General features: G+C 36.2%; 1 protein-coding gene across 2 annotated transcripts in view; it reads left to right on the forward strand.

Annotated features, from left to right (window-relative positions):
• Positions 1-15,526, forward strand: part of evi5l (ecotropic viral integration site 5 like) — a 61,043-nt gene that overhangs the window by 38,009 nt on the left and 7,508 nt on the right. Inside the window, exons 14-20 of one of the 2 annotated variants that reach the window (XM_067403221.1) lie at positions 1,006-1,122; positions 1,371-1,511; positions 1,781-1,945; positions 4,233-4,379; positions 4,738-4,833; positions 5,109-5,204; positions 9,694-9,900. In XM_067403221.1, the coding sequence (XP_067259322.1) occupies positions 1,006-1,122; positions 1,371-1,511; positions 1,781-1,945; positions 4,233-4,379; positions 4,738-4,833; positions 5,109-5,204; positions 9,694-9,900 (969 nt within the window). Of the gene's footprint in view, positions 1-1,005; positions 1,123-1,370; positions 1,512-1,780; positions 1,946-4,232; positions 4,380-4,737; positions 4,834-5,108; positions 5,205-9,693; positions 11,227-15,526 lie in introns of those variants that run through there. The other variant, XM_067403220.1, reaches the window with a different exon arrangement.

Here is a 15,526-nt window from a genome sequence, read left to right on the forward strand (position 1 = left end):
ATTATATTCCAAAAATCATCTCCTTGAGGACGATATTTCACCCACACACGACGGTCTGTCTGGTGATCTGCTGCTGCCTGATACACGCAAATGCTAGCATCATTTGTTGTTTCTGTCTCTTTGAAAAAGAAAAAAAAAATGTTCGACCTCTTTTAATCCTGTTGTGAACTACCCGGTGTAATAATGAATAATTTTGTTGCATCGTTCAATTTTATTTTATGACAAACATCAAAGCGTGAGATATAGCACGCAGTTTACTAACTTGTTACTTTAAATTTTCTTATTTTTTTTTATTTCGAGTTATATTTAATTGTTTATTATTTAATTATTTTTAAATTAATTTTGTTAAAACTCTTAGTTTTGAAATACTTATGTTCAAAGCATTGTTTCCCGCGATTTTAATTCCTGTGTAAATGCGTTTATGCCGCTTCAGAACAGCATTAAACGTTCTGTGTAAATGCACATTTTTGTGGTATTATGCCGCTTCAGAGTTGGTGATGCCTTAAGTTATATTTTAAGTGAAAGTAAAGTGTTGAGAAAGAAAACGCATGTGTAACAGTATAATGGATCGGTGTTTCAAATCTTAAAGTGACAGCAGCCTAATAAACCTGCTGCTAAATTATGGCAGATAATGTTAAAAATGTCTATATGGCAGTTTTCCCCCATGATAACGATGTCAAAATTGTGGCCAGTGAAAATGTTGAGTGACTAGTAACTTTAGAAAACCACTAGCCACAGTGGCTGTTGAGCAAAAAAGTTTGTCAAGCCCTGTATAGAAAATAAATAAGTAGTATGAGATTGCCGTGATCATCATTTGCAAAGCTACATGGGAGCAGTTCTGGAAGTAAAAATCTGTATTCCATACAGACTTTCCCTTTTTTTACAGTTTAAAGCTTAATTTTGTTGTTCAAAATGCTTATCTGATACTGATATACCCTGATGTAATGGCAGCCATTATAACCTAATCTGCACTCACCAATGTTTCAATCCATTTTCTGTCTGTAGTATACAGAGGAGTTTGTGAGTGGGCTGCAGACTCAGCTGGAACAGTCTCGTCTACAGGAGGCAGAACTACTCGGTGCTCTGAAAGAAATGCAGGACAAAGTGCTCGATCTGGAGAAGGTGTGTGTGTGTCTTTGACTTTTTAGTCAGAATTGTCAAGTATGAAATGGAAAAATGCTTATGCACCAGTGGTAATGATTAGATCACCAGTGGCGATGATACGGCTGATATGGCTTGTGCATGCACAAGTGATAAGTGAAAAAAATATTTTGAATTGTATGGAAAAAAAATTGTATTCTTTCACCACTTTTTAGTACTAACTGGTACAGAAGTATAGTACTTAAGGGAATATTGTCTGTGTATTGTAGAGGAACAGCTCTCTGCCTGATGAAATTAATGTAGCTCAGCTGCAGGAGGAGCTAAAGCTGGTGAAACTGAGAGAGCAGGAGACTCTACGTTCCTTCAGAGAGATGCAAGAGGCCGTCACTGATCTCAACCACTGCTGGCAGGTGCAGAATCTCTATAGAACCCTACTGAACTCTACAGTCTACACAACTCTACTTAACAGTTGGTCTAAATTCTGTCCAAATCCTCTGAACTCTTGACAAAATTTTACTACATTGTCTTTTTCATTTGTTGATTGTTTTGACTTTTGTAAAAAAGTATGAATTTCTGGAATTCTTTCCCATTTTCCCCCATTTCATTACTCTATTGGTCCCTCTACATGTCCTCAAATCTAAGTCTTTGCAAATGCAAATCAATTTTTTTTTTGTGACAGAACCATACGTCTCGTGGAGGAGGAGGAGGCCATTGGAAAGAGTCTCCTAAGAAGATTGCGTTGAATGAGCTGCAGGATAAACTGATGAGTTTGAGACTGCGAGAGGCTCAGGGTCAGGCTGAACTCAAAGAGGTCAAACTTAAAAACCTGCAGCTGGAGAGCCAGGTTAGCCCATATCAGTGTTATTTTAGTATCCGTGATGTTTTTTTAAATTCTTTATTTATTTTTACATTTAGATTATGTTTGCCATCATCTAATGCTCACTTAAAGTTTTAAAAACACTAATTTAATAACACTGATAAAAAAAATAGTTTTTTTAATGCTATATTTTATCTCTGCTGTAATGAGTATATCATTTTTAATGTATTATTTATTTATATATATTTTATAGAATTTTAGTTAATGATTTGTTGTCATTTTTAGTAGTTTTTTATGTCTCAATAGTTTTTTTTTTTAAAGTAGTTTTAGTTATTTTATTACTTCAACTTAAACTAAATGAAAATGAGAAATGTTGCCTTGGCAACTATCTGAAATAAAACATACATTTTTTAATATATTTTATTTAGGGCTGTCAAAATTGATGCGTTAATAACGCATTAACTCAATTTCATTTTAACGGCACTAATTTTATTAACGCACAATTAATGCAGCATGCATATTCTGCAGCTGGAAAGCTCCTTCTTTCCAAAGCGCTTGCACTCCCATGGCATCTGTCGTTGCTATGCAGCCATGAATTGCGCTCTCCACGACGATGAGGAAGTTTCAGCAAAGGATGACCCCAATAGATTTCTAGTCCTTGCATTGATTCTACTACTAAATATACAGTCAAACCAAAATTTATTCAGACAGCTTGAACATTTCATTCATTAATACAGTTTATTCACTATAGTTTAAAAAAAATGGTGATAAAATATGACAAGATCTCAGAGTTAAACTGTGTCAGAAAAAAAATTATCTTAATTATGTGAGATAACACTAAAGCAAAACATGGTCAGGTCAAAGTGTCTGAATAATTTTTGGTTCCAAATTTTTATCAGTTTTACTGGTAGTCCACTGTATGAAGAATTTTTGGGTATAATATGTCACAGTTTATTTTGCTATCCTCACTTACATAAATGAACTATAGTGTCCTGCACCCACTAATAAAAATATATCAAAAATATTAAAAATGTCTGAATAATTTTTGGTTTGACTGTATTTATGGAAAACCCACCCTTTACAGCTATGATCAGATGTTCGGCTGAGCTTTCGATGTTTTGTGACGGAAAAAAAATGTAAATATTACAGATAAAAATTTGCATTTATGTTGCGATTAATCATGATTTAACTCATGACAATCGTGCGATTAATCACGATTAAATATATCACGATTAAATATTTTAATCATTTGACACCCCTAATTTTATTTCATTTTAACATTATTTAATTTTAACATTTATTTTATTTCAAGTAACAACAATTTTTTTTTTTTTTATGGTGTTAATTTTAGTTAGCGATAATAACCCTGGCCTATATATGGAATTTGAAATGTAACAATGCATATAGCAATATAAAAGTATACATAACAAATTAGTGTGTACTCTTAAGTAATCATGCATGCATACTTATTTGTACATTAAACTTTTTATGTGAAACTTTTCATGTATGAATCATGACGCATTAGTTATGGCAGGAACACACTGCATGATTTGAGCCCCGATTTTCACTCGCCAACAGTTTTGTAACCGCTTACAAATGCCCGAAATCAAAGGCAAATCAGTGCTCGTTCACATGAGTGATAATCGCATAGTGTGTATTATCTATATATAGCATGATATATCATCATGCTATATAGAGATATTTAGCATGCTAAATATCTGGACCTGTCTGCCTGACTCATGCAGTGTAAAATGTGTTTTGACTGGAAATGACATCAGCAACAACCTACAGCCAATGAGTAAGACAAGATACAAGGATAGGCAAGGATAAGTTCAGTGGGAAAAGTAGACCTGCAACAGAACATCAGCAAGCATTGCACTTGCAAGCAACCATTCTCTCTTCTTCATATTCTTCTTTTTTCTTTTTGTCTTTTTCTTTGCAAGTCAGCAAAGCAGCACCTTGGATCGCAAACTTCTTGCAGGCTACTGTAACAGGAATTAATCCAGTCTCGCACAAGAACTCGTCTTACACTTGATTTTTCGTTATTTCTTGCATCACTTCTTGTGTTTCTGTGTTTGGTTGTAAAACATAGTTTGTAGACCAGACAGAGTTGTCAGCAATTCTTCCTATTGAAATGTTGTGTAATGTGTGACCCCCTGTCACCGATCATGAGAAGAACAGCAATTTCACGACTTTGAAAATCACGCAGTGTACATGATATAAATTGCACTTAACTTTTTTGTTTCCTTCAAAATTTAAGAGAAGGTGTAGTAACCAAACAAACACACATAAGCTTTTCTTCCTGTCTCCGTAGAACCAGATCAACTGTAAACTAATCGGCAGACATGAGCAAGAGAGCGCCAGCCTGCAGGAGAGACTGCAGAATGCTCTTTCTCACAACAAAACACTACAAAGCCAGCTCAACGAAATGAAGAGAAAGCAGGCCGAGTCTGACTGCAAGGTACAAAGCATTCACAGTCATACAATACAGGAAGGACAGATTATATACTATATACACTTGTATCATTTACAATTATTAATTTTAGTTTTTAATGTTTTATTATTTATTTATTTAGTCATAATAGTACAGAATTTTAATATATGCCTTTTATCGGTCATTAGTCATAACAGGAAATAATTATCACCTTATCAGTATTAGCCAGAATTTTAATATCAGTGCATTCCTAGTAAACAGACTTAGATAGACGACAACCAAAATTACATTTTAGGTTAGTATATTAATTAGAAAGAAGATTTTTTTTTTTTTTTTTAGAAATGGTTTTGATTTCTATAAATAATTTAGCTGTCTTGCTTTTTAGAGCAAAGAAGAGGTGATGGCAGTGCGTCTAAGAGAAGCTGACAGCATGGCTGCTATGGCTGAACTCCGGCAAAAGATAGCCGAGCTAGAAATACAGGTGAGAAATACAGGCCTACATTGCAACATAGGTGTGATAACCGTGTCTACTTGACTATTTAACAGAAGTTGTATTTCCTGCCAGTTGATATAATGCACATTTTATGTTTTTTAGGAAATATTAGCAATTACATCTCATTAAATAAATGCAAATATCAGTATTACATTAGCTCTCTCAATATTGGAAAATATTGGTTGACCATCAAGTGTGTGTGTGTTACATATTGGTTTGTTTTCTATGTATATTCAATGTAAATGTGTGTGCATTGCCCACAGAAAGAGGAAGGACTGATCCAAGGTCAGCTGAATCACTCGGACTCCAAACAGTATATAACTCAACTGAGGCAGCAGATCGCCGAACTCAAGAATGAGGTGAGGTTTTCACAAACCAACACATGCACTAGTATGCAAGTTCAGCTGCTATCTCTCACAATCTTTGCACTTGCATCATAATCTGTGATCAGAAAAAAGTCCATAACTTTATAAAAAAAAAAAAAACCTACATTATTTATCCCTAAGTACTACACAAACCTGGTTTCTCTTTTTCTTAAAAAGGCACATTCATATTTATTTCTATTAGTATGGCTCTTTTATGCCCCGGTTTCACAGACAGGGCTTAGCCTAAGCCAGGATTAGGCCTTAGTTTAATTAGGATATTTAAGTAGCTTTTATAAACATACACTAGAAGAAAACATTACTGGTGTTCATCTTTAGACAAAACAATGGCATTGACATATTTTAAGATCTGTCCGTGCAAGTTACTTTCAGTTAAAACAGCTCATCATGCATTTTAGTCTAGGACTAGCTTAAAGTCCCTGTAAAGTCAATTCTGAGAATTCTTTCTAAACACATTATAAATGTTACAAATGTATTGCTAAAACACATTACAAAAACTGTGAATTGTGTAATGCTTAATTGTGAAGGTAGAGCGTTAAACAGTTTTTCACCAAGTCTCTGCTCAGGATTTTTTGGGCGGAGCTAAAACGGGGGTCTAATGACGCACATCGTCCCCTGAGCATGGCCCCTCCCCTAACACTATATAACTGTCAATGACGCACCGAGCGTGGCGCCGCCTCTAACGCTACAGCGGTTCACTCGATCAATCTCCAGTGTCATTTAGCTAGTAATGCCTTCGTCACGCAAATGCATATTACATGGTTGTTAAAATATACAATATGCTCAGTCTCCTTATTTAAATTTCCTAAAACGATGATATGAAAGATACAAACTTTTATCAGACAGCTGGGGTTCACAGATAATCCGCTGTTTTTGGTGAATGTGACTGAACAGACCTCGGCCCCCCTCCCGCCTCGGCCTTCTTACCGTCCCGCCGATAACCGATGATATATGGGGCCAGACAGCTCATTTTCATAGAGCGGGCCAATATCGTGACTATTATTTCAAATCAATCGAGAGAAGCAGATATCGTTATCGTGATAAAATACGATTAATCGTGCAGCCCTAATTTAATTTAATTTGACTTGACATTTGATATTCAACAGTATCCTTGACATTTATTCAACAGTGCTTTTGATCTGCCTGCATTGACACTATTCTTTAAAAGGAAAAATGATTTACCAGTTATCAATGTAAAGCTGCTTTGACACAATCTGCATTGTAAAAAGCACTATATAAATAAGGGTGACTTGACTTGACTTGACAGAGTATCTCCCGTCCCGGCCTTCATCCTCCTGTCTCGTGGCACCGTCATTTGTCGACTCGACAACAGTCGGCAGTACGTGCACACCAATGAGTGTAAGTTGCTGATGTTATAATTAGTAGGTAGTCCACAGTAACTCTACTAAAATTGGCAAATCTCTAAATGATTCTTTTTATATGCATCAGTATGTTTGACTCATGATTAGACTCAAGTCAGTTGAGACGGCAGCTCTCGTGAGTGGGCGTGGTTTCAGTGCCGACAGCGGACACGCCCCCAGCGTTTGAGAGCAGAGAGCGCTGCCTAAATTTTCGAGATTTTGATAACTTATTTCATTTACTTGCAGATTTTTTTAATCATTCAAATTTGGCTGGGTGGTTAATAGCACATTTTTCTGCGGTGTGACAAACTCAGAACACATACTTTAAAATGACTTACAGGGACTTTGTCTGTGAAATGGGGGGGGGGGGGGGGGTATATGTTTTATAGTCTGCACTTTGCCACCATTATTTTTAGTACGCTCCATGAGCGGTAACCTGTCTACTTCGTTTTAGAGTGGTATTGTAGTGCTTTTCTTGGCATCCGGGACCCTCCCTAACCACAATAAAAACCACTCGAAAATCTTTTTCCCCATTCCCCCCATATGCCCTCACACACACAGGCGGCTTTGATGGTTTGATACTGTGGTGCTTTACCCACGCACCCAGTCACAACCCGGTCTCACGCACTTCATGTGATGATCTTGCTCATTTGTAGAAAAACCTTTCGTGACAGGGGGGTGTGAGAGTGTGTTGACATTCTCTTTCTCTTGTATTTATTTCCCTCCCTTTCACCTCTCTGTTCATGTATCACTTCGTCTTTCATCTCTCATTTTCATCCCTCTTTTCGTTCTGATTTTGTCATCGCCACTCACGTTTCCTCTCACTCGATTACTTTGCTTGTGTCAGTGTTTACATACAAATGTGAAGTGATTATGCTCCAGTTTCATGGTTACTGTAATCACTGTGTTGAGATGCATTGTGGGCGCTTTCAAAGGACAGATTTTACATCAGCATTTTACGTTCTCATATTCAGCCATGAAATCAGGTCACCATATGTTCTGTAGTGCCAAAGATTTACAATCATTTTCCATCAAAACACAAGATGATAGTGTTTTTATTTTATTTTTCTATTTTTGTACTTTAACAGTGTTAAATAACTGGTAAATATTATAATTGAGGTAAATGTCTCAGTTTCAGTGCTGTACTAACTAGCTAATACCATAATTTACCAACTTTTACATGAAATGCCAATGAATTAATCAAATGATGTACAATAAATCACACACATCAATATTTACACAGAAAATTTAAATCATTCAAAAAAAGTAATTAATAGTATTTATGGTGGCTGACAAATACATTGAATAGACATTGCAAAAGGGGGCTTTAGGTAGCAATATATGTCAGTACATTGGTTATCTCCACGTCAATAAACATAAACCAGTCACTAGCCTGCAGTTCACAACCATCAGTTTGTCTAAGGTCATCCACATATTTATTTATTTTGTACATATGTCAATGGACGTTCTTTGTACTTTCTGTCACATCTTGCAGGTTTTTACCATTTCAGAACTGAACGTGCTTTTCATTAACGTGTACTTTTAAAAATCTCGGTGATGTCCTAATTCGGAAGTGCTGTGCACTGACTTTTGCTCTGTGGTTTTGGCTGAAACGAGATCAACCAGACAGAGGAAGTGAGAGGTGGGGCTTGTGTAGATGATTGTCTCAGGAAGCTTTTCCATTGGTTAACCACAGCCCCTCCCACTCCTTCACTCACAAATTGCTAAAGAACTTATTGGGAAACCCATGACGTTTCAGATCTGAGATTTTAGCATAATACCTGTTTCAGGCTCTCACGAATGTTAGGACACACACGCAATCACACTCACTTAGGCTCACTGACTCAGAAGGGAAGATCTGAAATGAGAGCAAAAAATTGTGGTCCATTTCTGTCACGCAAGAAAATCCACTGTCTACATGATTCACACACATTCGCAGTCGCGAAATATATTCACCAAGGCACCTGTAGATTTAAACGTACAAATGGTACCACAAAAGTTACATGTCAAAAAAAAAGTCTTGAAGATCAATATGGAGGCAGATTAGGTTAAAAAATACTTTTAGATGAAAACTTATAGGTAAATGGATAAAACAACTTAATTCCAATTAAAATTAAACACACACATCTTCTATAGTGCTTCTTTCAGTGTAAAAATTGATCATATCATTTACAGAGAAATAACAGTGACAAACTGATCTTAATCATATCTCATGAGTGTATTTTGCTTTAACGCCGCTCTGATAAGCAGTGCTTAAATTCTAGATCAGCACACACTGGAAACCGCCACTTGTTGCTATGGAAACATACCAACCACTTAAAAAAAAACTGATTAATTGGGGTAAATGCGGTATGTTGTGTACCTTTTAATTGTCAATGTTGTAATTTTACAGATAATTAAAGAAATTGCTATTTGATTCTCAGAAAATAAACTACAAACTCATGTTATGAACATTTTCAGATTTTTTTTTAATCGGGTCAAAAGTGAGTCAGTGATTTATTTTAGTGTCTATTTTAGCTAATGTTGTTATTTTATTATTGTTATGAAAAAATTGCATCACTTTCATAGTGTATGTTGTGTTTTGGATGCTTACCAGGGTTTTTAATTAGTTTAAATAAGTCCGCTATACTTCCTTGTTCAGTTAGCTTCACTAAGTTTCCATATGTTGGTACCGCTTCATTCAGATACTACTATTATAGTTTTTAATGAGTTTTTGTTTTTAGATTATCCATTTTCATTTTAACGTTTAGTAATTTTGTTATGCACTTTTTTTGTCTATAGTTCTTATTAATTTTTGTTTTAGTTTTTAGATATTTTACTACATAATGTTAAACTAAATGAAAATAAAGTTTTAAATAAGTTTTTAAGGTTTTTTTATATATATATATATTTGATTTAATTTCGGTTTATTTTAAAGTAATTTTAATTTTATTTAAAAAACATTTTTATGGTTTTAGTTTTCATTTCAATTAACTGTAATAACCCTGGCTTGACAGGCACTAATCCAGCATAAACCACCCTGGGCTTTTCTGCAGGGCTGTGTATTTGTAAGAATATTTTCTGAAATATGGGATTTGTCAACTCCTTTCTCTTGAACATTTTAGATCAGGCAGCTGCGTGGACAGCCCTCCAAGTTCCAGAATACCGGTGGTGGCGCTTATCAGGACCTATGTTTGGAAAGCCCAGCGTCTGCAGAAGGCGATTACCTCAGTTCAGACGAGGACCCTCTTCAGAGCCACCTGCCTGTGACCGCCCTGTATCCGCATCACTCGTCACCTCGTCTGGACAGTCAAGGCAGCTCGGACAGCGACGGAGAGGAAAGGAACACCATTCAAAACCCCTGCCAAGACCCTCTGCCTAACCAGCAGCAGCTTTACCCGGGCATGGTGTGTGCTGAAGGACTTGAGAACTGAGATTCCTTGAAACTATGGGACAAGGAGAATGGAAAACTTTAAAAAAGGACAAAATTAGACTGCGCAAAATGCACACATATATAGCGTGAGAGAGAGATTATGTACATTCACCCAAAATCTGTCAGAGGTAGGGCAGGAAACTGAAGCATAGAGCAACACTCTCATAGAATACGTCTCCCTCGATCTAGCTGTGTCCGAAATCTGAAAAAACGCCACCTTTACTGGCACTATATGAAAATACGAGGGCACCAAGACATGTCCGAATCCAATGTTTGCCTTCCATCTGTTCGACTCACAATATTGCCACAATCCTGTGCATTTGAATTGGCGGTTCGTGAAAACAATGACATAAGAAATGCAAAAATTCATAGTGTCTATTTTTTTCATGTTTTTGAAAACATAATATTCCATTTCCACATCAAAACTGCATTTTAGTCACACAATTATGTCTTTGGTTTATGTCTAAACTTCACTTGAATTTGTTTTAGATCATTAGGCGTGACGTTTGGTGTCTTGGAAGCTGGCCTGAAACTAGTTTCCTAAGGCGGTACGTTCATACAAATACATGGCAGCTGCTTTCGGTTTCGGACACAGCCTCTGTGTGTCTCTCTCGCTCTCTCTCTCTTTCTCTGTCTTTTCTCTCTTTTACTGTCTTTTTGTTAGTGTGTCTGTTGCGCTACATGTAATTCCTAAATGTATTGTATTCCCAGGACTGAACTTGGAGTTCTGTGTAACATATACCAACACACACAGAGGTCAAACTGTTCTCCTCTCAGAGTGCCAAAAAGTTTGGTAATTTTTGCCATCTGAGACTACCTCTAAGGGTGCTTTCACATTTGCCTGGTCCGAACCTTAGTTTGATTGCTCCTCACGACACAGGAGAAGGCCGCAAAATGCTCGCTTTACTTTTATATCATGGTTTTTGAAACTTTGGTTTTGTTTTCGAAGCATCAGCACATAACGACACTTGCGTCTATCTGCCGTAAATGTTTTAAAGAATGCGGGAGTCTATTTCTGCTGAGTTTTCAGATATGAAGATATGCTTTTGCAGTGCATCAGTCACGCTTGTCAGGAAGGTGAGTGGAAACGCACACATACACAAAAGTGCATCCCAGTTCGCATACTTGTGCACTGTTCTGTGCTGTTTTAGTAGGGGAGTGTGTTCAAATTCCTAAAAGAAAAAGTACACTTTAAAGGATTAGTTCACTTTTAAACAAAATTTTCATGATAATTTACTCACCCCCATGGCATCCAAGATGTCCTTCTTTCTTCAGTTGAAAAGAAATTAAAGTTTTTGATAAAAACATTCCAGGATTATTCTCCATATAGTGGACTTCAATGGGCACCAAATGGTTGAAAGTCAAAATTACAGTTTCAGTGCAGCTTCAAAGCTTTCTACATGATCCCAGATGAGGAATAAGGGTCTAGAGAAACCATCACTTATTTTCTGAAAAAAAATATATAAATAAATTTTAAAAATTATATACGTTTTAACCATAAATGCTCATCTTGAACTAGCTCTTCTTCTTCTTCTTCTTCTTCTTCTTCTAAATTGTCATATACAATATGCTAGTTCAATAGTATATAACAATTAGTTCAAACTTTGACCTGTGGAGGGCAGTAATACACTTAGCAGCATCTACACTGCTGGAATTCAAATAGAGAAGAAGAAGAGAGCTAGTTCAAGATGAGCATTTATGGTTAAAATGTATACTTTTTTTTTTTTTTTTTTTAAATGAGCGATGGTTTCTCTAGATAAGACCCTTATTCCTCATCTGGGATCATGTAGAAAGCTTTGAAGCTGCACTGAAACTGTAATTTTGACCTTCAACCATTTGGTGCCCATTGAAGTCCACTATATGGAGAATAATCCTGGAATGTTTTCATCAAAAACTTTAATTTCTTTTCGACTGAAGAAAGAAAGACATGGACATCTTGGATGACATGGGAGTGAGTAAATTATCAGGAAAAGTTTATTTAAAAGTGGACTAATCTCATGGAATGTGGAATGTTAGACGCTTCATGCACTCAACTGTCGCAGCTTTAATTACGTAGCAGAGTAGACTCCGATGTTGAATGACAATATAACCTTATAAAATTCATAAATTACACGGTTGAGTACGTAGTACATAGTGTATAGTGCAGGGGTGGCGAATGTCGGTTCTAGAGAACCACAGTCCTGCTGAGTTTTGCTCCAACCCTAATTAAACACCTGAACAAGCTAATCAAGGTCTTAAGGGTTACTAGAAAGCTACTGGCAGGTGAGTTTTTATCAGGGTTGGAGCAAAACTCTGTAGGTCAGACATTCGCCACCCCTGCTATAGTGCATCATACGTCATTAAAAGTGGTATATAGTACGATATCAGCAGCGAACCGTACAGGAGTTCACATGAACCTTACACCAGACCTCCAGTTCGGAAAACAGCGTTCACATAATCCAAACGAACCAAACTCTGACATCAGTCAAACCCGTGTGCGCACAAAAAGTGCTAGTGTGAAAGCACCCTAGTTTAACCAGACACGCACTCAATCCCTTTGAGCATAATATTTTCACAAACACAAAAGCCATCTTGAAATGAGGTGGCAGAGGAAGGGAAAATGTAAGCAGGAATACATACCTTCTGGTACACTTAAAGTTTGGATTTGCAACATCCAATCAAATCTTTGGCTTTGGAAATCATAGGATTGTCACGCTCGGTTGGCACCTAATGTAGGGACCATCTTTCTCTTTGTCTACTGTTTCTTTAGAGGCTTGCAGCAGAAACGGTGCCTCTCTCAGCCTGGACGTTCTTCGTTTTACTGTATTCTTCTGAAGAGGATGTGTTATGTTTATCTCAAACGCAACAGACACTACAATCACTTTAATGAAAGGTAAAGGCTGAAGGAGAATGAACAAAGTCGTATTATATAATGTAATAGGGATGTTAATAGTTACATAGATGATGAATATTACCGTAGCTCATCCATGTATTTGTGTGTGTTTTATACAAAACAAAGAAAGGTGATCAAAATTTTGGATGGGAAAAAAAATCCATTGCAAAGGAAAACTATTGTGTGTCAACATTGCCAAATGTTTTTTATGTTATTTATATGTTTAATTATTTTATGTTTTTTTGTTTTGTTTTTTTAAATAATGTTAATGTACATGCACTTCATGCATACAGAGGCCAAACTATATAATTCATACTATTCTTCTGTGCCAATCCTGAAAACTACAGGGTCTCCAGAAAAGAGATTAGTTTAAAAAAGAAAAACAACTGCTGCTATGACATTTCTTGTTATTTTATTATTATTATTATTATTATTATTTAATATGTTCACAAGGATAACCCCTTTCCCATGTAGAGTAGATCTATATGTCCAAGATATACTGTGAACTTATTATTGACTTGACGCTCATCTGCAATGAGTTGCCTAGATTTGTATTCGATTTTGATTTGCATTTCACAATTCCACGTTTAAGTCAGTTATCGATCCTGACTTTTAACTGTAAGCGTGAGATTTTGGGTTTGTGCTGATTCTAAAGCAACTTCCTGAAGCAGTTGTGATGACTTGCTCATGGTTGTGTTATTGATTTGTAGAGCTACGGCTTGCTTGCATTTGATTGAACTAACGAAGGTTTACAAACAAACGAAACTACTTAACTAAAGGACACTTGATACAAAATAATGTTCGATTTTGTATATATACATATATTATACACTTGTCCTCCTTTTAATCAAGTTTGGTCACTTAAATTATTCTACCCGCTATTTTGTAACCATCTGTCTCAGTACTGTCTACGATGTCGTGTTTGTCTGACCACACATGGTACATCAGTGTCATTGCCCTTCCCCACTACTGCCTCATTTCACTAAAGCTCGGCGATCGTTGCATTTATCAGACACTTTAGGTGTTTACTTGACTTTCTGAGAGCGAAACATTTCCGTCCCTATGCTCAGACGAGACATTTGCACCCTTTACTGGTTATTGACAAAAACCTGCGAGAAGCTGCTTTCAGTTATATCTCTGACACTATGATGCATCACAAGACATTGAAAAAAAGCATTTACAGTATGTGCTGAATATGAAATGGAAAGCCGTTTAAGTGTGTTCATAACGCATATCTCCTTTTGAGTTGTTGTCAGCTCTAGATAATCTGGGGTTGCTGTTTTAACATACCACAGCGTTGTATCGACTGAAATTTGTCTTCTGTTGTCTGCAAAATGTTGAATGAATGGTTAGTGTGGAATTGACTGTTGTAACCCTTTTACTTATAAAATATCGTCCAATGATACTATTTTATGCATATGGACTTTTATTTCGGTTCATTTTGGAGTACAAATGAAAACTAAACACCTCTAGCATCTGCTCTGCTAGGTTTTTACTCTGATTTAGAGTAACATCCTGTTCCCCAATGACCTCTGTAACATTTAAAAGCATCCACAAAACCGGTTTCAGAACTGTGTAATGTTTATGAAGTGTTCTTTGCAAGTAAAGGAAGTTGCTGTGCACCTTTCATTTCTTGGTGGTCTTCGAAGTGAAACCTCTGAGGGTCCCAGGAGTTGAAGAACTTCTTCAAGCAGTCATTTTATCAACTTGTTCTGGTTTGGGACTGTTGGATTTCAGATATTCAAAGGAAACTGTCCTCACAACTTGATTACAACACACAACGGTTTTGTGGTGTGAGTTTTAGCTTCTGAAGAATGTTTGCTAATAGGAAATCAGAAATGGCTGTTTTGAAATTGAGGGAATGAGAGTTTGGTAACCGTTGTTGTTAATTGAGTCGGGTTTGTTTTAAACAAGTCATTTTTACAGTATTTGAAAGGCTTTGTACAGGTAATTTGTTGTAACCTGACCGGGAACGTACCATTTTTAGTTTGTCAAGGGGTGTCTGATATGGTCAAACACATTTCTCTCTCACATTGAGCTTGAAATTTCAACCTTTTTCACAATGGCATAATTGCTTTGTGATCTGAAGAAGAAAAATGATGAATGAAAAATATGGTGGTGGTGATAATAATGTGGTAGTATGAGTCCGTTTTCTTTGTATAAAGTCTTTCTCATATCTCTATATCAGTGTTCCGGTTGAAGCTGAAAACTTTTGTTATCAGAGATGTTTTTGTTGCATCTTTTATGAGTTTTTATCTCTCGCCTTTTGTTTTGTTTTTAAGGTTGTCGTGTTAACAGTGTTCATAATGAAACCCTAATTTGTTTCCTAACTACAACAAAAATGCATAAATGTAGGGTTTGAAGAAAACAGCTGTTCAAAACAACATTTCTCATGTATTGTTTCACACCTCCTATATCAGGATATGTTTTAAGTTGTAGTAAACTAAATCACTCCAACAAGGCCTGTTTCTTTTTGTCTGCCTTCCTTTTTTTTATGAGACATGTGGAGTACACTGCCTTATTTATTTTTATTTATTTGATTTTATTTTTGTATATAGCGCATGTAATGTCCTCAAAGTGTTACAAGCGTACAGAAAATATGCATACTATGCACTGTATTGAAATTTCTTTCAAATGTAGTATGACTGTGGTA

The sequence above is a fragment of the Chanodichthys erythropterus genome, chromosome 12 (genome assembly GCF_024489055.1).
Source record: "Chanodichthys erythropterus isolate Z2021 chromosome 12, ASM2448905v1, whole genome shotgun sequence".
Classification (NCBI taxonomy): domain Eukaryota; kingdom Metazoa; phylum Chordata; class Actinopteri; order Cypriniformes; family Xenocyprididae; genus Chanodichthys; species Chanodichthys erythropterus.